The sequence below is a fragment of the Acartia tonsa genome, chromosome 10, assembly GCF_053477335.1.
Source record: "Acartia tonsa isolate MP-2025a chromosome 10, ASM5347733v1, whole genome shotgun sequence".
NCBI lineage: Eukaryota > Metazoa > Arthropoda > Copepoda > Calanoida > Acartiidae > Acartia > Acartia tonsa.
In genome coordinates, this window is record NC_137269.1 from 37,393,507 (window position 1) to 37,419,864 (window position 26,358).

General features: G+C 32.8%; 1 protein-coding gene across 1 annotated transcript; it reads right to left on the reverse strand.

The window, feature by feature from the left end:
- Positions 1-46: 46 nt before the first annotated feature.
- Positions 47-26,290, reverse strand: LOC145330577 (uncharacterized). The gene is made up of 12 exons (XM_080175204.1): positions 25,627-26,290; positions 25,171-25,305; positions 24,784-24,853; positions 22,708-22,778; positions 21,901-21,979; positions 18,731-18,807; positions 17,519-17,596; positions 16,538-16,619; positions 6,205-6,258; positions 5,299-5,376; positions 4,927-5,006; positions 47-3,618 (listed from the first exon to the last, which is right to left on the reverse strand). The coding sequence occupies exons 1-12, from the start codon at positions 26,198-26,200 to the stop codon at positions 3,578-3,580; spliced, it is 1,419 nt and encodes a 472-aa protein (XP_080031330.1). The 5' UTR covers positions 26,201-26,290; the 3' UTR covers positions 47-3,577.
- Between the last annotated feature and the right edge of the window lie 68 nt (positions 26,291-26,358).

A 26,358-nucleotide genomic window follows, 5' to 3' on the forward strand; every position in this document is an offset into this window, starting at 1 on the left:
GCCCAGAAACCGTTTAATATCCACTGGATTAGAACCGGTTCTCAACTATACTGAAAAATTATGTAAAGCATCGTATTACAGACAATTTTCCACAAATATTGATTGAAAATCATAGAATTAATGCCTTCGGCCCTTCAGTGCTACAAACACTGGTTCTAATCTTATAATTTTTCATTTTAATATCCACGAAAAGCTGTCTATAATACGATGCGATAAATAATTATAATACAACTTTCCTAGATTTTTACTTCAAAATATTAGGTATTAAATGCAAAAATATAGAAAATCTTTATAATTTACCACAAATATCGTACAAGCTAATGGATTAAAATCGCTGAATATCAGTCTCTGTACTTGTATTATCATACTAGTATATTTATAAAGCTGTACAAAATCTATATATCAAATTCATGATCAAGAAAACAGTAAAAAATAATTTAGATCCAAAGTGTTCTGCTGTAAATAGTAATAAAATGCTTTTTTAATAAAGATTTAAACATAATATTGAAACTTTAAAACTAAAAGTATCTTAAAAATTGTTGCTTTGCAAAATTGTTACCTATGTATTTAATTAAGATTCGTGGCTTGCAAAAAATAAAAAATAAATTTAAAGCTTTTTAAAGAAATAATAATGCCCCAATCTAAGCAATAAAATACAATTGAATCATATGTTACTATAAAAATATTAATTAAATAGAATATTAGGTATAATACTAAAATTTTTACTTTGCTATTTCCAAGTATTTAAAACCAAGGTTCTAAAGTGATAAGTTAATGGTCGATAAATTAATGTACATCCCTCCTAATATTAATAAACAAAATTACCCCTTCTGTAGACTGAACTTAGTGATTGAAACGTTTTTACGCCAACTAATAAGAAAACATTATTATACAACATTGGGGGCTAGTGCAATAAACACCCCACTATCCCCGCTTTCTCTGATTTAAAAACCCACAATTTGAAAGAATTAAAACTATTTTGTAACTTATTACACACAACTTTGAAGACACCTTAATTGAAATTGACAGAGCAAAACTAAACTGTTTGCAATACTTATGTAGTTGCACAAAAAAGATTTTATGTTGCAATCTGAATAAGTTCTAATTTATGAGAAAAGGGGAGAGTTTAGCTTATTACCTAGGCAGTTTTTTTACAGGAAGGAAGGGGACAGTGAGCTGTCCCCAAAGTTTTTTGATGTCCGTTGGCTTAATAACCTTGGGTACCTTCATCGAGATTTTATAGGTTGATTTATTAAGTTAAAAACAAACGTTTCAACCACTAATTGTAATATAAAGAAGGGGTAATTTTGTGAATCATTATTGGCGATGGTACATCAATGTATCAACTATTGTCATACCCCTTTAGATCCCTCAGTTTTTTTATGTATAAGTTTAAAATCAGGAATCTAAATTGATAAGACAATGACCGATAAATTGATGTACATCCCCAATGGTGGTACACAAAAAAAACCCTTTTGTAGATTAAATTTAGTGGTTTACATATTTTTGGGCACTTAATTAAATGAATCCACTAATCAAAATTCATTAAATAATCCCTAAATTTGTTGAGCTATAAAATAAGAAAAAGTTATTATAAACTTTGGGGACTAGTGTAATAAACAGCCCAATGTCTTCTCCCTCCCTGGTCTAAAATACATTCATCTGGTAGATTAATAAAACTAACCATTACTCGATACCAGAAAGAGAGAGTGGACAGTTGAACAATTCATTAAACTAATCCTTGAAGTTTTACAATAACGTTTTCTTGTTCATTGGCTTAACAACTATGGTGACTTTTACTGAATTTTGATTGGTTGTTTTATTAAGTTGAGTGTTCAAACGTTTTAACCACTAACTTTAATCTAAAGAAGGGGTAATTTTGTGTATCATCATTGGGGATGTACATCAATTTATCGGTCATTGTCTTATCCCTTTAGAATCCTGACTCGATCCTCAGTTATATTTGAAAGAAATGTTGAATCACAGGTAAAAATAATAAATAATAGAAACTCCCTTCAGAAAAGATACAAATATACAAAACTTAAAATCGATCTTTGGCAATATAAAGAAACTGTGAAAGGTAACAGAAAATATAAAAAGCTCTGCGTTGGCTAAAATTGCAAAGATCAAAGTACTTTTCTTAGCAAATTTAAAAAATGAACATATTAAAATGTTTGGACATTATAATTGCGTGATAACTATTTAATAGGAAAGCTTAAGATAGCTGATAAATCACATTCCTAGTTACAGGGCTCGGCAGCCGCGCGTTAGCCGCGATTAAACCTCGGATGGTTTCAATTTTTTTCCAAAGAAGGATTGTCTTATTTGGGTCAGGTTTAGACTTCCAGCTAATTGTAAAAAGGTTGATTTCCCTAGAGGCCTACAGGCGGTTGCCGAGAACTGCCAAATTAATTGTTAGTTTAAGCTAATATAGCTTAGCATTTTCTAAATTTTATTACAAATATTTTTTTTACTCTGAAGAATTTTCATATCAAAATTTTGGTCGTTGGCAGACTTTTAAATTCTTTAGTTATGAAAATAAAAAGACTTGAAAATCAAAGAGTTAAGGTTTGGAATTCCTAAATAAAAATGTGTAACCCTATCTCTTTATTCAAAGGAGGGAGGCGTATGTGCCACTTTTTGAAACCAAAAGTAAAACGTGCATGATCTCAGCCCATAAAAGAGTTATAACTCTAAAATTCTACACAGCAGTTGCTTTTGTGGAGAACAATATGACACTTTGAAGAAACGCCACTCCCGCCGAATTCGTTTTGCCTTTTTTTTTTTGCCAAATTAGACAGTTCTCAATCATCTGAGATAAACTTCTCATAAAAATATCCCTTATATTTTCACGTGACACGTGTCAAGTGAAAATATAAGCGAAATTTTTATGAAAAAAAAAGTTTATCTCAGATGATTGAAAATTGTCTATAATGGCGAGAAAAGGCAAAAAAAATCGGCGGGAAACGGCGGTTTTCGCGGGAGCGGCGGTTCCTCACTCTTTTATGGGCTGAGATCATGCACGTTTTACTTTTGGTTTCAAAAAGTGGCACATCCGCCTCCCCCCTTTAGTTTCCTAACTTAATTATATTCCAATCTTTTGTACAGTGCATTGATAAAATAAAATAAATGCAATTTTTATGTTATTATAATGATATTTTATGCACAATAATATTAGTTATTTATCGCATCGTGTTATAAACAGCTTTACGCTGATATAAAAATGTATAATCATAAGATTAACACCAGTTTGTTAGCCCCGAGATACCGAAAGCACGGGCTAAATAAACTGGTTTTAATATTATGATTGTACATTTGTACTGGATTTAATACGATACGATACATGATTTTTCAGTATGGCTTAGAACCGGTTCTAATCCAGCAGATATCAATCGGTTTTGATCGAAGCCATGCTGGAAAGTGTTTTTTCCTGGATTTTTTTCTATTGATTTGTAATGGTGGCTTTTTTGTTCTCTATTTTTCTTCGGGAAACTTGTTACTGGTACACACGTTTCTAACACAAATATTACATAATTACAACCGTACGCGTGAACTGTAATTCTTATTAATTTGATTCTCAACTTATTAATCTGTCTAAAGCCTTCTGATAATCTTGATCTAAATGAAATAATATCTCTTAATTCCATCCATTAAAAAAAGATAATTCGATGGGTTTACTGTTTAAATCTTCGAAATACAAAATTAATACCTAGCAATATGATAAATTATAAAATATTATACCACCAAGTCTTAGAAAATGTGATTTATCGCATCGTATTATAGACAGCTTTCCGTGGATATTAAATTAATACATAAAATCATAAGATTAAAACCAGTTATGTTAGACCCGAGAGGGGCTTAAGGCACGGCCTCACAAAACTGGCATTAATATTATGATTTTTATTATAATATATGTGGAAAATTGTCTGTAATTCGATGTTAAACATGATTTTACAGTATGGTTGAGAACCATACCTTTCTTCATACTTAGCTTAGTTTTTGTTATTAGGGGAAACATTTTGTATGGGACTTTTAACTAAAATTAAAAGGTCATTTGTCTGAAAAAGCAAAAATAGTTATTTCTCGCATCGTATTATAAACGGCTTTCCGCGGATATAGACTGTACAATTATAAGATTAAAACCAGATTTTTATACCTAGGTCTAAAAAAATGGTTTTAATCTTTTGATTGTACATTTTTATATTCGTATAATACGATTCTAGACATAGTTTTTTCGTATAGATGAGAACCGGTTCCTATCCACCGGATTCGAATGAATACGAGAAAAGATTTTTATCAGATATTTTTAATGTTTTTGTGCATATAATAAAGGTACTAAGAAAGAGAGGGAATGTCTGATTGAGCAAATAGGAGAATCGCATCGGTACATACATTTAATTTCATTGGTTAAAATTTTGTACACATCTTGTTACGAATGCATGTTTTTTTTCATTTCATACATAGATAAAAGTCAGCTGTAAACAGTATATTTTCTTAGTAGAAAGCTTTGCGGAATCAGAATTAATTGCCCAAAAATTTCGTTTAAATTTGAAAGCTTCGAAACGAGGTGGATTCTTTAAAAAAAAGTTAGGCTGGCTACTCGCTGGTGAGGCAAAATTATTTTTGTGAAAAATCCTCCAAAATGGAATAAAATCTTAAAAGGGTTATCAACATATGATTTTGTTTAATTTTTGTAGATTTTTAATGTGCTTTTGGATGATTTTTCACAAAAATAATTTTGCCTCACTATCGAGTAGCTAGTCTATAATTTTTGAAGAATCCACATCAGCTTGAGTCGAAAGTAAACAATACTTTTGTCTGCTAGGAATGTTCCTTCTTAGATTTGACGAAAAAAGGGTTCAGAATATGCTTCTATTCTTATATTTCTATTGTGCATATTATACTGGCTAAATTTAAGAGAAATTCCTGATTTGCTTAAGGCTTCATGGACTTTGTTAGGTTCGAATCCAAGCTCTGACAACTTTCCAAATCCATCCAGATGATTCCTGAAACAACAAATATCCTAAACAAACTGATTCTTTTATCTAAAAATATTTGAGGATTTATGTAATTGGAAGATTTATCAGTTAGGTACCTCAAAAAGGGGAATATTACTAATCAAGACCAGCCCCCCCCCCCTAAGTTAACAAACCAGTTTTCCCATTTTTCTTTTGGAAAGGGAGCAAGGTGGGAAAAGGATTGAATTGTACAATGTCAAATTTTTTTTACCAATAATACATAAGGGATAATTTTATTTATCATAATTGGAGAGGGTTGGTTTATCGGCCATTGCATTACCTGGATTTATTTTCATCCTCATGATACAAAGCTACAGCCTCTAGACACGCCTCTTCCTTGTAGCCATGCTCTACTAGCCTAAACAAAAATCAGCTGATTGTAAAACGTAGTACTGGTACTTGATTGCCGCGTAAACTAATTCAAAAGTAAAATGTCGTCTTTTGTGTTGAAATAATATTACGAACTTATAAGTTAAACAAATATAATTTTGTTACAAGAACAAGGATGACAACATTCACAAGTGTAATTACAAAAAATATTAATATTTCGCAAGGAAAGTCAACAGAATAAGAGACAAAGTAAGTTTACACATTAGTCAGAGGAATCATCACAAAAAATCAATATCAAAATAATTACCATACAAACTTTTGGTTTTGAAGTAAAGAATATTTTTTTCAAAAGTTTGATTTTAATATTTAAAATTTTACATTAATAATCGGCTTTACATACTTATATTACAATAATTCTACACGTAATTAAACCTTAATATTAAAATAAATTTCACATAATTCAAAATTAAAGAAGATTAAGTGAATAATAATATTTTTTTATAGATGAACATAACAGCATTTAGTAGAAAAACTAAATTTTTTAATTATCCACGATTATGAAAGATTAACGAAAGAAAAAAAGGGTAATTAATAATTATATCCAACTATTTACGTGAAATGACATAATTTTTAACTAAAATATAACCTACATGTATTCATAAGTAGCAAATGTACTATAAGCTTAATAACTTTCTTGAATTTTGATTGGTTGGTTCATTAAGTTGAGTACCCAAACATATAAATTACTAATTGAAATTTACAAAAGAAGTAATTTTATGTACCATCATTAGGGATGTACATCAATTTATTGTCCATTGTCTTATCCCTTTAGATCCCTACATAAACTGAAACTTACTTGTCGACGCTAACACAGAAATTGAGCAGCTTCTGGCTATCGGCTCCATAACATCTAAAATATAATTCTAAATAATAAAGTAACAGGATGTTTGTCTGTTTGTACCGAAGGATCTCGCTAACCACTAAATTCCAGATATAAGGTAAAACCAAAAAGAGATAAAATCTAATATGATATTTGGGGGGCAGATGGAGAGAGGTCGTAAATTTTACTCTGTGTTGCCCCCCAACGACAGCTGAAAATAGGTATAGGTTTCGAGATTTTTTCCCGAATTGATTTCATTGTTGGTAATAGCGGACTAAATTAAATTTTTTCAATACATGAAATCACTAGTTTGAAAATAAATCAACTTTAACTGAAATTCGTTATCCTAAATTTGTACTAAGTGAGTCATATAAATTTAAAAATAGTAAAGATAAGAGAATTATAAGGCAGGGAACTAAAGGGATAAGACAATAGCAGATAAATTGATGTTCATCACCAATAATGATATATAAAAATACCACTTCCGTAGATGAGATAGTGATTGGACACTCAACTTTACGAACCAACTAATCAAAATTCTATAAAAGTCTGCAAATTTATTTTGCAAAAAAATAAGAAAACGTTTTATGAAACATTGAGGACTAGTGTAATAAACAGCCTAATGTCCTCTATTTCCCTGATTATAAGGGCAATACACTTTTTCGTTGATTTTGTAAATTTTAATTGGTTTCTTGTAAAAAGTAATCTTATTATATTTTTGCACAGAAAAGTCTCTACAGACTAGTTTGTTATAGATGGCTTGGAGTAAAATTGATTCAAAATCCTTGTTATTCCCCATAATCTTCCAGCAAGATGTATTGTTAGGTATCTTCGCTGAAAAATACTTTTCAAATGATTTAGTACACATAAAAATTTGAATCATATTTCATTCTAATTTCCGCCCGTCCGTCTGTAACGGATATCTTTTTTCGTTAATTTAGGCATGTCTTATCGATTTTAAATTTTGCACGATGATTTCTGTAGTAGTTAGGTATGATTAAGCAACTCTATAATCGTTACCAGAAAGTCCGTGCGTCCATTTTAATCATGTTGATTTTTTACTTTTTTAACAACAAATTTATATGATACAATTATCCGATTGATCTGATTTTTTTAAATACTGATTCCTAGGAAAACAAAGTACAATATTATAAGCGACGCATCTTTATAATCAAGTCCTAAAAATGTGTATGTCCTTAAACAGTATCCTGTATTTAAGCAATTTTTCAAATTTAATACATTAATATAATGATTATTCAGTTCTGACACTCTACAAGTGTTAATGTTCATTTGTCCTACCGTTTCAGAGTTTCGCTTTTGTGGATGTTGTCATCCTTGTTGAATAATAAATTCACTCTCTTGCACTAAATATTTTATTTTGCTGAGTGATTGCATATATGTAGAATTTATATTGAAACAAGGATGACAACATCAATATAAGCGAAGCTCTGAAACGGTAGGCCAAACAAACATCAACACTTGTAGAATATATATATGTACAAGTCTAAACATAATTATGTAAACTTCTTGATAAAATCCTTAAATACAGGATAATGTTTAAGGACATACTTTCAGGACTTGATTACTAAGATGCTTAGTGTGTAACATTGTACCTTGTTGTTATTGAAATCATCACTATTAAAAAATCAGATAAATAGATTAATACAAAAGTAAATAATCAGCATATTTTAAATGGACGTACGGACTTTCTGGCAACGATTATAGAGTTGTTACGCTCCCTAAAACGTATTTAATTGTAATAGGAATCATTATTCAAAGTTAGAATTATGTAGGTTAAAATCACCGAAAAGAGCTAACCGTTCCGAACAGACGGAAGTACGGACGGATGGACCTACCCTAATTATAGAAAAGCTTCGCTTTTAACAATCAACAACAATAAAAAAAACATACATATGATGAATATGACATTTTCATTTTTTTGACGTAATTTCTGCACAATCCAAATTCATTGTAATCTAACTTGGATTGAATATTTATATTCGGATACAAGTTATTTTTAAAAGCAAAGCGTTTTCTATAATTAGCGTCAGTCCGTACATCCGTACGTCACGGACAAATAGCTCTTAATTTTAACAGATTAGAATTGTCCTATAGATTTCAAACTTTGCAGGGTGATTCCTGTAGTAGTTAAATTCGATTTAGAAAGCGTAGCAACTCTATAATCGTTAACAAAATGTCTGTACGTTCATTTTGATATTGATTTTTAACTTATTTAACAACAAATTTTTATTGGAATACTGATACCTAGGACAACAAAGTGCACTGTTATAAGCATCATTTAAAAGGGCTGATAATCCTATTATATAAAGTAGTAAGCCTTTATTGAATGTAGCTTAAAATCTCGCTAACCTCTAAACCGAAATAGTTCTCCTTTACAGTGTAGCTTCTCATAGCTCCTGGGAAGGTTTATAGCTATTTCGGAAGAGGATAAAACCACCCATTTAAGAGAAATCATCAAAAATCAAAATAATATAAAACGCTGCCTAGCGGGTATATTTAGTGAACAGCTGATCTTAACATAAATTGTAAAGAAAACAATTTACGTGCCACTAGCAGCAAGTGATTTAAATATAGAATTGTACAACCGTTAAGAATAGGTTTCAAATATGCGATGTAAAAAAATTACTTAGGTAATAACTTATAGGAAAAGTTATTTTTTTTTAGCATTTCGTCACACGTTCGTCGCACTTGCTCTATATGAATATATTTTCTCGTATTCATTCGAATCCGGTGGATAGGAACCGGTTCTCATCCATACGAAAAAACTATGTCTAGCATCATATTATATCCAGCTTTCTACGAATATAAAAATGTACAATCATAAGATTATAACCATTTTTTTAGCCGGTGCCTTCGGCACCTCGGGGCTAAAAAAACTAGTTTTAATCTTATAATTGTACATTCTATATCCGCGGAAAGCCGTTTATAATACGATGCGAGAATTAACTATTATTTAACTAGCAACAGTTGACTATTTTTTCACAATTGTGTATAAATTCAGATTTATTTTGTACATAATAATATCAAGCAAATTTAAATAAGGGTGCCATTTTTTTAAAAGCACGATTACGTCCAATTCCAATATATATATAACACCTAGCCTCTAGGGGCTCTGTTCTGTATTCTAAAGGGTACAAACGAGCAGAAAAAATAGCCTTATGCCATACCAAAACTTATTTTATAAGAATAAAATAGCCTGAAACCATCTCAGAGCCTGTAGGAAGCTTCAATATAAAGGAGAACAATATCAGTTCAGAGGTTAGCGAGATCCTTCGCTACAGATAAAAAGATTCATAATGAAAAGAGTAGCAGCGCCGATTAAATTGTACCTTATTGGCAATCATTTTCCAGTATCGCTCCGAAACTGATTAATGTCCGATGGATAAGATGGATAAAATTCGAAAAATTAGGTTAATTAACCTCTTGGGGAAAAAGCCCCTAGAGGCTAGGGGCGAAGCCGCTGGTAATGTAAAAAGTACAATCATAAGATTGAAGCCAGTTTTTTAGCCTATGCCTTTGACATCTCGGGGCTTAAATAACATGTTTTAATCTTCTACTTGTATACTTTTATATCCGCGGAAAGCTGTTTATAATACAATGCTTTAAATAAATATTCATAGATTAATAAACACTATGTACAGAGCGACCACCAGCTTTTTGATATTAATATTGAAAATAACGTACTACAAAAAAATTACAATGAACACAATAACGTACATTTTTTGAAAAAATAACGTACAATAACGTACCATAAACCACATATACAATATACATATATCTATAATACAAAGCTGAAGCTTAAGATCTCGGCAAACAATGAACTGATTGGGATCTACTCTTTAGGGAATTGATATCCTATTATATAAAGTAGTAAGCTTTTTTGTTTGTAGGAAATAATCTCGCTAACCGCTGAACCGATATGGTCCTCCTTTATATAGAAGCATCTTATAGGTCCCTAGATGGCTTTAGGCTATTACATTTTTATCAAGTCCGGGTTTTAGGTTAGGTATAAGGTATAACCAACAAACAATAAATATAAAATAATATTTGGGGGGCAAATGGAGAGGTCGTCAATTTGACGATGTGTTGCCCCCCAACGACAGCTGAAAAATAGGTATAGGTTTCGTGATTTTTTTCCGAATCAATTTAATTGTTGGTGTAAGCTGGTTTTAGGCTATTTTTATGCCCTCCAAATTCCTTCCAATATAAAGCCTCTAGATGATAGGGGAGGAGTCGCTAGTCTATAATACAAAGTAAAACAATATCTGCCTGTCTGTTTGTTTGTAACGAAGGATATTGCTAACCGTTGAACTGATCAGGTTCTCCTTAACAGGGTAGCTTCTCATAGGTCATGGGAAGGTTTATAGCTATTTTGGGGGAGGGTACCACGACCCTCCCAAGAGAAATCGTCCCTAGAAAAAATTACCCACCACCTAGAGGCCTATAGGGGTGTAGCTGCTAGTCTATATATAAAGTAGTATACTTATCCAAGGATACCCAAACTTTTTCATTGGAGGGGGTATAAAAAGCTCAATTTGTTAGGGGGTGGAGGGGTAAAAAGGCAGAAATTTTTCTACCCCTCTCGAATCTGTTTTGGGTGTTAACTACTAAAACCTCCCCTAAAAGTCCCTCCTTATAGGTAAAGAATTGTTCGTTCGTAATTTGTAAAAAAAAAAAAGGAAAAAATTTTATAGTTTTTTTAAAGGAGTTTACCTACTTGTTATATTTTATAATAAATAAAAAAAAACTTTTGAGGGTTTTTTTTTAGGGGGGTTGGCAGTGTTGCGGATCCAGATCCGGATCCGCATTTTTTTGAGTATAAGGATTCGGATCCGCAAAAAAATGCATATCCGGATCCGGATCCTAGGGTATAAATTTATGGAAAAATCTACCTAAATTTATATAAAATAGTCACTTACAAATTTTGAAATATCTGGTAAACTTGTTAAGATAAGCTGATTCACTCCCACACTCTTCTCTCTTCGAGAAATAAATATTTTTAGAAAAATTTGGTGATTTTATTTTTATTGTCAATGATCCGTATCCGCACTGACCAAATTTGGAGGATCCGAATCCGCATACAATCAATGCGGGTCCGTAACACTGGGGGTTGGGGTTGTCCCAACCCCCAAATAAATAGCCTAAAACCACAACAGGACCAGTAGGTATATTACCTGAAAAGCAGAACCCAATCGGTTCATCGGTTACTGAGATCTTAAGATTAAGACAGACAGACATTGTTCTACTTTGTATTATAGAAAGTAGTATCTCATTCTTATAAGTACATGAAAACATAAAAATCAACTAAAAATTATCTCGCTAACTGATGAACAAATGTGAAACTCCTTGAAAGTGTAACTTCTCATATGTCCCTGTAAGGTATGTAATTACAATTAGTTTAGAGGATTTTTTTTGATATTTAGTGAAATACTTGATTGAGTTGAGTTTTTTTTATTTTACTGAAGCTTCACAATGACGTCATAGATCCCGGGATAAATTGTTAAAATGGCGCGCGAAGCGCGCAGAAAATTTTTAAAAATAGTTTTTATGATATACAATAACATTAATGATTACTAATACTAACCATACATTACAGAAAAACGTACAATAACGTATACTGAAATGTTCATATTGTACACAAAAATCAATAACGAACAAAAACGTACCAAAAAACCTAAAAATGGTGTTCAATATGAACATATTGAACATAACGTACATAGTGGTCACCCTGTATGTATGATATACAAAAAATTATGCTCACAAGACGCATAAAGGATAAAAACTCATTAATTGAAACTATTTTTAGTTATAATCTTTGAAATTATACCTACTTAATGCCTCATTAACTAAATATTTAACTAATTGAAAAGGTTTAATAGATAAAATGCTGTAAAGGTGTGTTTTACGGCTTAAAAACAGTAGTAAAACGATAATATTCACTTAATATAAATATTTAAAACTTTTTGTCAATGTTCTATTCAATAAGGAATACACATATTTAGTGAATATTATTGTTCTACTACTGTTTTAAATGTTTACTGCCTTTAAACTCACACCTTTCCAGGATTTTTGCACAGCCTTCCTCCCCCTTAGTCATAATAGTCTAAATTCTAATAATCATGAATAGACATTATTTATGATTCATAAAAGAAGCATTATTTCAAATTGATTTTCCGTAAATCACGGAAAATTAAACGTAGATCCGGGACCCGCGTTTAAGATATTCTATCCGATGTAGTGCAGATTAAGGCAGGGAGGGAGGGGACATTGGGCTGTTTATTACACTAGTCCCCAAAGTTTTATAATGACGTTTTATTATTCGTTGGATCTACAACTTGAATTTCGATTGGTAGGTTTATTAAGTTGGGTGTCCAAACGTTTCAACCACAAATTAATCTTCTAGAGGAGTAATTTTGTGTATCATCATTGGAGATGTACAATGTACATCAATTTATTGTCCATTGTCTCATCCCTTTAGATCCCCGAGATTAAAATATTTTATTGATCGAATTAACTTAGTTAAAAACTTGGAAAGAAGATACATACAAAAGTCTATTAATATTATGCAGATAATTTTTAACAAGGATGACAAAATCTAGATTAGTAATCCTTATAATTAAGTAACAGGGTGTATGTCTGTCTGTTTTTAACGAAGAATCTCCTGAACCGATATGGTGCTCCTTAACAATTTAACTTCTCATAGGTTCTGGGAAAACCAACCAATAGCGTCGGGAATATTAACACAGTCAAGTCGCTACAAAAGACGCAATTTGCAAGCAGACGAAAAAGTTCCATAATAGGGGGGATCCAAGTAGTTGACTGAATATACATCTATATTTGTAGATTTATTGGAATGTCAAGCTTTTTGTTTTGTTTATTACGCAATATATGTGATAAGAAGCGTCTGCAATAAATTTATAGGGGTTGATTTGGGGGGGGGGGGGGGGGGCGGGAGGTGAGTCAACTATCAGATGAGGAGGGTTAGCAGAAAGATAGGGGACATTACACTAGTATCCAAAGTTATAAAATTGCGTTTTCTTATTCGTTGGCTTACCAACTTTGGGAACTTTATGATTTTTGATTCATTAAGTTGAGTGTTCAATCAATTCAACCACTAATTTTTATCTACAGAATTTTGTAATCATAATTGGGGATGTGTATTTTTTTATCAGCCATTGTCTTATCCCTTTAGATCTCTGGAAAATTACGCAATATGTGATAAGAAGCGTCTGCGATAAATTTATAGGGGTTGATTGGGGGAGAGTCAACCCCTGTGGGAGATGGGGAGGGTTAGGTCGTTACAGGGATCTAAAGGGATAAGACAATGGCTGATAAATTGATATACATCCCGAAATTGTTAAAGTGTTTTGTCACTAAACTTAATAAACAAGCCAATAAAAATCTAATACAATAAAGTCCCCAATGTTGTTATGTCTACGAATTAGAAAACTTTGGGGACCACCACAGGACAAGTAGGTGTATGCCCTGACGAGTGGAACCCAGTCAGTTCAGTGGTTAACTAGAAACATGAACAGTTAAAAAGTTCGGTGGTAAAATAAATCACTGATTTCTATTTTAACAAGAATGACAACATCCATAAAAGCGAAGCTCTGAAACGGTGAAACATAAAAAATTTGATGCTAAAAAAGTTAAAAGCAACATTTTTAAAATGGACGTACGGACTTTCTGGTAACGATTATAGAGTTGCTTCGCTTTCTAACTCGTACCTAACTCCTATAGGAATCATCATGCAAATCGATAGGACTATTCTAACTTGCCAAAATTAACGAAAAGAGCTATCCGTTACGTACGTACGAACACACGGACCGACCTAAATTTTATAAAAGCTTCGCTTTTAATAAATACACAAATTAAATATGGATAGGAAACCGGACGATGAATTAATGATGACCATCAATAACTTATAGTTCACTATTATTTGGGAGAGATGGGATGTACTTGAATTTCATGTCAATTTTCCTCTCCCTCCCCTAGCATGGGTAAGAGAGCTAAACTGTAACTGAGTGATAATAATGTTGTTATGTTCTGCAAAGCAGGGACGCGGAGCCGGAGCCGCCATATTTTGCTGGAGCCGGAGCTGATATTTTCAGAGCGGCTCCGGCTCCGGGGATAAAAAAAATATCTGGAAAACAAAAGATTTTTTATACCTTGATTAAATATAATTTGGAATCACTTTTTAAGTTTTTCCATATCCAATTTTTTTTAAAAAATTTAACTTTTAAAACCTTCAAAAGTTAAACATAGACTTTTTCTTGATTTTAGGTCGGAGCCGGAGCCAAATCCAGAGCTAGCAAAAATGAAAACAGCTCCGCATCCCAGCAGCAAAGGATGTTACGCATATGAGAACTTGTCCAATACAGTGACTATACTAATCTACAGGGAGGAAGGGAACATTGGGCTGTTAATTATACTAGTCCCCAAAGTTTCATAATAACGTTTCTTTATTTGTTGGTTCAACAACTTTGGGGACTTTAAATGAATTTTGATTGGATAGCAGCGCTAAAGGGATCTAAAGGGATAAAACAATGGCCAATAACTTGACGTACATCCAAAATGATGATACACAAAATTAACCCTTCTAAAATTAGTAGCTGAAACATTTGAACTTAATAAACCAACCATTGAAAATTCACTGTCCCCAAAGTTATTAAGCCAACTAACAAGAAAACGTTATAATAAAACTTTGGGGACTAGTGTAATAAACAGCTCATTGTCCCCTCCCCTGCTGCAGACTGGTTTTAAAAAGCAAAAAGTAGTGCTTATAAATAAAATGATATAAGAGGCAGTGTATTGAAATGATTGACAAAGAGTTGTTTAGAGTTACATAGTATGCATCTTTACTCAAGTTACTTTTAGGCCCTTATTAATATGCATGTAATAGAGATAACTTAGAGACATACTGTCTAAATCAGCCAATATAGATAACCTAGAGACATACTGTCTAAATCAGCTAATAGAGATAACCTAGAGACACACTGTCTGAATCAGCCAATAGAGATAACCTAGACACATACTGTCTAAATCAGCTAATAGAGATAACCTAGAGACACACTGTCTGAATCAGCCAATAGAGTTAATCTAGAGACATACTGTCTAAATAAGCCAATATAGATAACCTAGAGACATTCTGTCTAAATCAGGCAATAGAGATAATCTAGAGACATACTGTATATATCAGCCAATAGAGATAATATAGAGACATACTGTCTAATTCAGCCAATAGAGATAACCTTATTTAAATTACAAAATATAAATTGAAATGTCGTCTGCATATAATTCATTTTTTTAATAATACATTTTTAATAATACATTTTTTACAACACTTTTTATTATGTTATTATCCTATTTATCTGAATTTAAGAATTTTGATTTCTTGTACAATGTACATATTTAAGCAAAGTAACTCTATAATCAAACCCTACAAAAGGAAGCATGTCCTTAAACAAATGTATAGGTATACAATTTTGTTTAGACTTTTTTGCTTTTTAAGTTATGACATTTTATAAGTGTTCGTTTGTCCTAACGAATGATTTCAGAGCTTCGCTTTGATGGATGTTGTAATCCTTGTTTTTATCCTATTATATAAAGTAGTAAGCGTTTTTTTGTCTGTCCCGAAGGATCTCGCTAACCGCTGAACCGATATTGTTATCCTTTACAGTGAAGCTTCTTATAGGTCCTGGGAAGGTTTTAAACTATTTTTCGAGAGGGTGTCTTAACCCCCCTCTCCCCCCAAAAATAATTTTTATTACTCTTTGGAAACTCAAAAATAGGATGAGGTCGACTTTCCCTTCTCCTACCAGTGCAGTGCCCTTAGAGGCTTCTAGGGGCGTAGCCGCTAGTACCAAATAAAATAATAAGAATAATATTATATAAACACACACACAGACATCCTTTTACTTTTAATTCCAAACGTATTGCCCTAGAAAGGACTAAGCTTCATTAGAATTCATTACAAATGTTTTGACGTCATTGAAAAAACTTGAAAAAATTTCCATTAAAAGAGCAAAACAAAAAAATATTATTATATAGAATAGAATAATTTCTCGCATCGTATTATAAACAGCTTTCCGCTGGTACAAAATGTACAATTTTAAAATTAAAACCTGTTTTTTAGCCACGAGATGCCGAAGGCACAGGCTAAAAAAATGGTGAAGTAACCTTAAGATGAAGATCTTGCAAATTAGCCACAAGTGCTCTAAAAAAAGGAATATCAAAATAAATTTTTATTCACGTATCCGCGGTCAACCATATGTACAATAAATTCTACCTGACAGCTTTGGCAAGTCTGGGCATTGGGAACCCCATCTCTGCTAACTGCCGACACATTTTCATCTCCTCTTCACCCAACCCTATAAAAAATATTGTCTTAGTCAAGTTTCACTCGGATCTAAAGGGATGAGATAAATTAATGTACATCCTCCCAATGATGATACACAAAATTACCCCTTCTGTAGCATAAGATTAGTGGTTGAAACATTTAAACACTCAATTTTACTAAAAGTCCCCAATGATGTTAAGCCAACGGATGAGAAAAAGTTACTGTAAAACTTTGGGGACTAGTGTAATAAACAGCTCATTGTCCTGGGAAAGTCTCCCTCCTAAGTAGAATCGTTCTTTCGTAATTTAAAAAAATGGGAGGGGCCTTTTTTTGAGGGGGCTTTGCCTCAGGGTGCGTTGGGGGTTCCCCCACTCCACTTATTATTTTTTGTTTTCAATTAAAAAAAAATCAGAGGGGGGGGGAATGGAGTGTCTCATTCCCAAGAAAATAGACTCAAACCACCACAGGACCAGTAGATATATTCCCCAAAGAGAAGAAAACAATTGGTTCAACGGTTACCAAGATCTTAAGCTTCAGACGGACGGACGGGCAGACGGACAGACATCATTCTACTTTGTATTCTAGATAATCAAATGAACTACAAAAAATATAATTAAATTAGGATAATTAATTACTGTGGTAGAATTTTAATATGTTAATATTTAGCATTTTCATCTTCTTTCAGGTTTCGAGATTTTGAGTACGTTGTCGGATTGCCATCCGTGCTCAAATATGAATTTTACCCTAGCATCTAGTGGATATATAATATATATTCAAAGGGGCTAGAAAACAAGCTTAATTTAATTAGGATAATGTTCAGCTCCACTGTGATAAAATATTAAAATGTCAGCAATTTAATTTTCTTTCAGGTTTTAAGATTTTGATGAGTACATTGTCGGATTGCCATCCGTGCTCAAATATGAATTTTACCTTGCAGAGCATTCTCCTCCTGTTTCTTGTGAAGTTTCCCCTGGTCAATATCAGGCCAGGGTATCCAATCCTCCATACCTGTAACAATGGTGCTTTCATCAAGGAGGGAGGGGACACTAAGCTTTTTTATTACACTAGTCTCCAGGGTTTTATTATAACGTTCTTTTTATTCGTTGGCTTACCAACTTTGGGGACTTTTATTGGTTGGTTCTTAAGGTCCAAACATTTCAACCACTAATTGTTATTTACAGAAGAGGTAATTTTGTGAGTCATCATTTTGAATGTACATAAATTTTTTGGCCATTGTCTTATCCCTTTCCATTCCCTGCGCTTTCATAAAATGTGCCTTTACAAAAATAATAACCCCCAGGCCTTTAAATTTATAAATAAAAACTGAATATACCCCCAATTAGTTGGTTGACATTATAACTACACATTTTAAAGGGGGGAGGCGGATGTGCCACTTTTTGAAACCAAAACTAAAAGACAACAAAGGAACTCGACTAAAAAAAGAGTTACAGGTCTGAGATTTTGCATGGCAGTTGCTTTATAGGGGTACAATATGGAACTGTGAAGAAACGGCGGCGCAACCGCCGAAAACCGCCGTATTTATTTTGCAATTTCTCGGCGGTTTTCGGCGGTTGCACCACCGTTTCTTCACTGTTCCATATTGTAACCCTATAAAGCAACTGCCATGCAAAATCTCAGACCTGTAACTCTTTTTTTTAGTTGAGTTCCTTTGACTTTTAGTTTTGGTTTCAAGAAGTGGCACATCCGCCTCCCCCCTTTGATATTTTCATAATCCAACAAAAAAAATTTCTAAAGGTTTTAATCCTTTGGGTGAAAGGTCATTTTTTATGCAAGTAATACAATCAATATAAAACTTTTTGCTTTTCTTTAAAGTGACAGTCGAGCACCGAAACCACACCCCCAACCTAAAAAAATAAAATATTGGAGAGAGTGGGTTATTTTCCTTAGCCTAACAACCCTGCTCCCTATATATATATTTATTTCAAAAATAAAGATTCTAGAGGGGGTTTCTGTGCACAAAAATGCACTTTGAGTGAAAACACCACAAATTCTATACAATATTTTGTCCGTATTATAAGTGACCCCCCCCCCTCTCAGTTGGGTTCAAACCTGCAACATTAAGATAAAGTAATCAATATTCTATAGTTGAGCTATGAGAAACTCTAAGAATCACTAAATTACCTCTATTAAGGGTGGTTCCCGGAGGGGGTGGAGTCTGCATCTGTTTACGCTTATGCTCTGCTATACTCCGAGCTTCCTCCTATCACAAACACCATTCACAATTTTACAACATTAAACTTTTCATAATAACTTGAAAGCATTGAAAATTGGGTCTAACCTTTCAGTCAAATGCTCTTATTAATACAAACTGTTCTTAATTATCACCAAATTCTCATTACTTGTTTTTTAACTTGTATAACATATTTGTGTTTATAAATGCTATGATAATGATATTTTATCATTAATAGCTGAAACTTGCTTTAAGTTGATGTAGTCTATTAGCAGCAAAAGTTACTGCTGCAGTATAATTATAAAACCAGCAGATAGGAACTATAATAACAACTAACCATCCCAGAACATAAATGACAACAGTGAATGGATATGTGTATTGTACAAAGTTACACACAATACTGAGGGCCATGATGATAATGTTGGTTAGAGTAATAAACAAAGCAATGCTGTGAGAGTCAGGAATATTTTTTAGTTTTCTAATATTCTGGGCCACTGCATGTTCAGTATTTCCATTAGTAACAGTAGTCTCATGATTGTTCTCAATATCATTTGCAGTAACAGAACAAGCAGGAACAACTCTGTGTCTAGTAATTTTCTTGAGGATCTTTTGAAAAGAATAATATGATATAGATAACATTTCATAGCACCAGCTTATAGGAAACACTATACTAATAAAGCCCCACTGAAAGACATGTTTGTATTTTGTAAATTGAACCATCTGATTTCTATCAATCAAGTCATAGGCCTCATCCATGTCAAGAGAGTTAATAAATCCACAGTTTTCTGTGTAGATATCAGCAACTACAACTCCTATAGCTATGACATAATGAAGGAAACCAATAAGAACACAAGTAAACTTGATTTTAGGTGTGTTAAGATTAAGAAAAGTTATTGGAAAATGGATCAAGATGGCTTTGAACATTATAATTTCGGCCATAAAGGTGAGGTACAGGATGTACATGTGCTTCTTATCAAGAAGATTACACACCAATGTTGGATATAAGAAAGTATACCTAAATGATCAAGAATTTTAGGTGAAAAATTGTAAAATCCTAATAATAAAGTAACAGGGATTCTCTGTTTGTGTGTGTTTGTCTGTATTTACCAAATAATCTCGCTAACAGCTGAACCAATATGATTCTCATTTACATAGGTTTGAGTATTGCATTCCATTCTACAGCAAATGATGCACATTGGTTCCCTGGTAGTAAATAGGTCCTTGAAAGGGTAATGACTGTTTTGAGAGAGGGTACCACCACCACCCACCCAAGAGAAATCGTCCCTAGAAAAAAAATATTTTTAAGTGCTGATAGAGACTGCAATTGAAAGTAGGGGTTGACTTCACCCATTCCCCCCCCCCCCCCACCAAACCTCCATGACCAATATAGGCCTTTATGGGCGTAGCAGCTAGTAGTTACTTAAAATGATCAGTTACCTTTTGACTGTATCATAAAATAGCTGAATTGCAAGGAACCACAAGAATCTGTTTAAGATGATGAACAGAATTGAAATGATGAAGCATTTCATGAGAAAGATAAGGATATTTTGCTTGTTCAGAGGAAGATTGTTGAAATACATGAATAGACAAATGAGGCAGATAGAACTGAAGTTTTAATCTTTATTTATGTTAAACTTAAATTTTTTTGGTCATGTTAAGCTTTAGTTAAATTTCTTTCTTAAATCTTATAGACAACGCTTGCTTTCGATGTCTTAGGATCTCTCTATGACCCTTAAAACAAATGCAATAACCATTTCCCCAATTTTGCTTTAGAAATACCTATTCAAACATCAATATAACTAGAGATATATTTAGCAATGTGCATTATTCAAATTTTTTTAATAAAATAAATATAGATTCCTTATGAGAAAGCCAAAACTGGGAATAATAAACCCAATAACACTATCATAATTTGGAGCAATACAGATGATAATTGAATACAAAAACATAAAGCAAAAGAATCTTGAGGGGAACATCTTGATTTAGATCCTTAGAATGACATTACAATCCTACTATATTAAGAAGTAAGGTTTAATTTGATTAAAGCTTAAGATTTTAAGAACTATTGAACTGATTGAGTTCTCTATTTCATAGCTTCACATAGTTAAGAGGATAGTTTAGTATACTTTATTTTTATTTAAGTCTTTGGATAGCTTATTGCTATTTCCAAACTTAAAATACAGAGCTCCTAGAATTAGATGCTAGGAGCATATCCATAACTTTTTTTATGTTTATGTTGATAATACTCTTGAGAGCCCAAACAAAGGTCTATAAAAAGAGGTTTACTGGACAGCGGTCACCAGTCTTGGTTGGCTAAATATTCAGCAACTCTTTTCTTGAATGATGACAGTTTAGTGTTAAAAAGTACTAAGCTCCAAATGTTGATTAAAACTGTTTTCACTACAAAAGAATCAACAGAAATGACAGAAACATATTTTATCCATGAGAGAGAGATTCTGTTGATTTCCCAGAACTCTTTATTGTTTAAAAGTTATTGCTTTCCAACCTATTGATTTCCAAATTTTCCAGCAAAAAAATACCATTTCAATAGAACCTCAGGATTAAAATTAATTTTTGAAAAAAAACTTATCTAATATTTAATCTGACAAAAGTTGAAATACAATTTATTTACTTTGCTTGTATTGTCTCTCAGGGAACGAAGAGATATTTTGCTGATCATTACACAAGTCCCCAAAGTTTTGTAATATCATTTCTTTATATGTTTGCATAACTAATTTGGGTACTTTGATTTAATTTTAATAATTAGTTTATTAAATTGAGTGTTAATAGGATTTAGGATGTTTATTGTCATAGTAATTTTAATTGTATTTGTTATTTATTTTTTTTAGTTTATGACTGTTTAAATTTTAATGCCCAGACAAATATGTTTCCAGTATGGCTTCGAAACCGATTAAAACCCAGTGGATTAGAACCGGTTCACAGCCATTCTGAAAAATTATGTATGTCATTGTATTAAATCCAGTTTTTTGGCCCGTGCCTTCGGCATCTCGGGGCTAAGTAAAACTGATTTTGATCTTATAATTGTACATCTTTATATCCGCGCAAAGCTGCGATAAATAACTATTTTTTATGCTGTTATATTGAGTAAAATTTTTTAAATTCCTGTAGTTGTGAGATAATATCCCCCACACTCCGAGATGGTTTCAGTTCACCAGATGGTGGGGATTCCTCTGACGACTCTATTTTATCATTTATTCAAAGTTTTATAGAGTAATTATTTTAATGGGTGGTGCTTTCCCTAAATTAACCCCCTCTCCCCCACCACTCGACATATATTTTTTAATTGATTGAAACTAAGGGATAGTTATTTTTCCCTATGCATCATTGCATAACCCCTGCAGGCCTCTTTCTGTCGTGCCCTAACCCTCACCTACACTCACTCACACACACACACTTACACACACACTTACACACTCACTCACACACACACTTACACACACACTTACACACACACTTACACGCAAACTTACACACACACTTACACACACTAACACTTACACTAACACACACTCACACAAAAAGCTCTACATAAGTGTATATAATAATATTAACACTCAATGATTGTTTAAACACAATTTACAATATATTTTTTTATTTTACTTAACAAAAAATAAAGGGGGAGGTAGGTTGTGCTAAAATACCGTAAAAGTGTTAGTTTTAAGGCTTAAAAACAGTAATAGAACGATAAAAATTATCTTAACTTAAATTTTTTTTTGTCTATATTTCTTTTCAATAAGGAATACACATATTTAGTGAATATTATCGTTCTAATACTGTTTTTAAGTCTTAAAATTCACACCTTTACGGAATTTCAGCACAACCTACCTCTCCCTTGAATATATATTTGATTGACTTAAAATCCTTAAAAATATATGATATGCTATTTTATAAAACTTTAGGTAAATTCCTGGTGAAACATCCACACTTCCACGGTCTGTAGATTTGGATCTACTGCTCCCTCTGTCAGATAAACCATGCCTAAAGGGGACTATGCATGAACAAGAGCAAGTGATAATTAGCACCTTTCAGTAGTAAATCATAACAATTTTTGCATTAAATCTTATTTAAAGCAATGAACATAACATAATATTCTGAAAGAAAATATTTAGATTCATTGCTGCAAGGTACTAAAAATCACTTGCTCTCTTTAGTGCATATCCCACTAAAATTGCTTTTGATTTACTGCTTGCCGTTAACCCTTTTTAAATGAAATTTTTGATAGAGATATCTCATTGAAAATTCCCTTTTCAAATCAAATGTTATAAGTTGTCAATTCTACTAGAGTTGTTCATAGCCTGTAGATTAATATTTTTTCATAGTGATTCGAAAGAAACATAACAATAGACTTTAGTAGAATCCAATTTCACATAATAAAAGAATTTATATGAAATATGACGTAGTTTAGACTTCCATATAAATAAATGATTTAGTTTTTTATAAATGTAAATAAAATTATTTTTATAAAAAAACAGGAGGATGAAAATTATATGAGAAAATCACGAAACCTTTAGGGTAAGGGGGGGGAAGTTTCGGTAAGGGGCTATTCTCGGTAATTTCGACCTACCTTCATTAAATGACCTTTTTCTCCATGTTCCTTCCAAATGACAGAAAAAAACATAAAAGCAAATTTGTTCCTTATTAAATTGCCTACAAAAAAGTATAAAATGAATTTTTTGTGAGATGAATATTAAGGGTGCTTATTGGGTCTCAAAGTCGGACGAAAAATTTTTTTTTTCCAAAAATTTTTTAGTAGGTGTGTAAAGATCGACCTACACAAAAATTGGTAAGAGCTAGAGCTGATCTGAAAAACTTTTTGAACTAGAAATTGCCCGCTTTTTCCAAATCCGTTGAGAGCTTTAAAATCGGGTTAATATTTTTTTCAAAAATGACCAAAGTTGGCGCCGGGGGAAAAATCGGTAATTTCAAAAGAAAGTAAAATTCAACTTTTAAGGTCATGTTTTCATGTTTTCTTTTGTCAAATCTATTATTCCATATGGACTTTTTAAGAATTAGGCCTAAAAATGAATAGAACAGATAAAAAACAAAACAAAAATTAATTTTATTTTTTGAATCAAAATTTTACGAGGAAAAAATCAAAATTTCTGGTCCTTTGAAAAAAAAATATTTTTGACATAGGAGGAATAGTCCGATCTTTATGAATTTTTTTGTGGTTAATCCCAATCACCTATACTAATTATGATTTATTACGCTTGTTTGGTCGTTTGGCCTTTTTTCATCGATTTTTTTAAGGTTAAAATGTAGTCAAGATTTTTTGCAAAGATGACACTTTTGCTTCAAATTAAATTTTTGAGGTCAATTTTTAATCAATTTTCATGTTTTTTGGGTTAAATCTATAGTTCAATGTGAGCTTTTTTAGGATCAGGCCTAAAAAGTAATAAAACACGTTTTCTTCTTATATTAATTTTAAGTTTTTTAAAAAAAAATTTTCGAAAAAAAAAATCGAAAATTCGCGTCTTTCAAAAAAATTCATTTTTAACATAGAAGGAATAGTCCGATCATTATGAAACTTTTTGTGGATAATCCCTATAACCTATACTAATTATGATTATTTATGTTCAACTGGCCGTTTGGCCGTTTTTCATCGATTTTTTTTAGGTTGAAAAAAATTACCGATATTTCCCCCGGTGGTGGGGAAATATCGGTAACTTTTTTGCGGTCAATTTCGGCCAACTTCTAAAAGTCCTAGGATAATGTCCTTTTAGGACCTGATAGTCCTTTCCGTAAGCTTTCTACTGGTCTTGGTTTTATTTGAAAATATTAATATTTACCCCATTTTTTTTTCAAAAAAACCGAACAAAAACCGAAATTTCCCCCCCCTTACCCTATAAATTAATAAATAAATACATACATTTCTTTTGTAGTATAGCCGACACACTTAAATAGCAACCACAGAATGACAAACTGACGTACAGGCGGACTAAGATAATTAAGGAGTAACTTTAATGCTAAAAATATTTCTTACCGTGTAGAATAAGCTGCTAGACCCATGGGGTTATGTTGGGCATAGCCATTGTGTTGCTGATGACTAGAACCTATTCAGGGATATAGGGATAAGTCAATGGAAAAAAATCTTCGAAATATATTTGTTATGAAGAGCAGGGAAAAAATGTTATTTAATACATGGATAAACATTAAGGTACTTGAAGACTACACCAGATTTTCACGTAATCTAATAAAGTAAAACACGCAGTGGACTAAAATAACAATACCCCCTTTACCCCATCCCCCTCCCAACAGAACAATAAAAGAGTTCAATGTTAGCAACCTAAATTGAGGACAATTTTTCCCCTGACATAATATCCCCATATATTCTACACGCATTATGTTATATCCATTGACATCCTCCTGCCTGCTGAATGAATCGACTGTGTGGTGTACATGTTGGAAGGAAAGGTAGCCACTGGACCATTTGGATATGGAAGGTTACTAGGTACTGCTGCTGCTGCACCACCAGAGTATAACTGTCCTCCAGATACATTAGATCCTAAATATCAATAAAAGTCTACAAAAGAAATCGGCGCCTTTGTAATGAAATCAAATTTAGACATAAAGCCAGAGAGCTAAAGGGGTCTATCAATGGCCTATAAATAGATAAACATTAAACATCACTTATGACACACAAAATTAACACTTATGTAGATTAAAATTATTGGTTAAAACGTTGAACACTTAACTTAATAAAACAACCAATAAAAATTCAGTAAAAGTCACCAAAGCTGATAAGAAAACGTTAATATAAATCTTTGGGGACTAGTGTAATAAATATTCCAAAATCCCTCCCTGACTAAACATATAAATTCCTCACCTGGCAACTTTTGTCCAGGCAACATGGATGCCGTAGGTCTGATGATGCTGCCAGCCGTAGCACTACTACTGGCTAAACTTGTTGTAGCTGCGCTATTGTTGGCCATGCTGCTGTGGTAAGGTAGACCGGTAGAGGATTTCAACTGGGTATTGCTGTTCATCTGGGAATAAACAGCTGATGAGGCATTTTGATACCCAGCTTGGTAGGCTGCGCTGGAAACAGCTGTTCCTGGGTACCCAGAGGATGATACGTTGGTCGGATAGCTGGACGAAGACACAACAGCTGGATAGCCAGTTGAAGTAACAGCCTGGTACGCAGAGCTGGAAATAACAGCTGGGTAACCTGAAGAAGCCACTGACTGATATGACGCTGATGACACATTAGCTGGATAACTTGATGACGATACAGTGGACGAATAACCTTGTGGTCTGTAATGTGTCATGTACAGGTTATACGCAGGGAACTGCTGGCTGTTGTTGGCGGATGAAACTGCCGCCGTCTGCCCTAGGTAACCTGAGTTGCTGGTGTAGCTCATCTGACCGTTAGGAAGCCTGGCAAGTGCTGGCTGCTGCATGGACGCCTGCCCAGGTACACCAGCAAAAGGATTCGGGTTCTGGAAAAGACATTGTTTAATCCAATACAAAATGAGATTTTTACACAAGAATCTTAGTCCATCAACATTGAGATAAGACAATGGCCGATAAATATATATATACGTTTACAACATAGAGA

What these genes read in the sequence shown, in the direction of transcription:
- LOC145330577 (XM_080175204.1), bottom strand. Translation starts at nt 26,200, where the DNA reads ATGCAGCAGCCAGCACTTGCCAGGCTTCCTAACGGTCAGATGAGCTAC. An exon ending in ATTATCTCACAACTACAGGA is followed by an intron (nt 18,808 to 21,900) that starts ATTTAAAAAATT and finishes TTTGTGATAGGA; the next exon opens with GGAAGCTCGGAGTATAGCAG. An exon ending in AGACTTGCCAAAGCTGTCAG is followed by an intron (nt 6,259 to 16,537) that starts GTAGAATTTATT and finishes ATTATATTTTAG; the next exon opens with ATGTTATGGAGCCGATAGCC.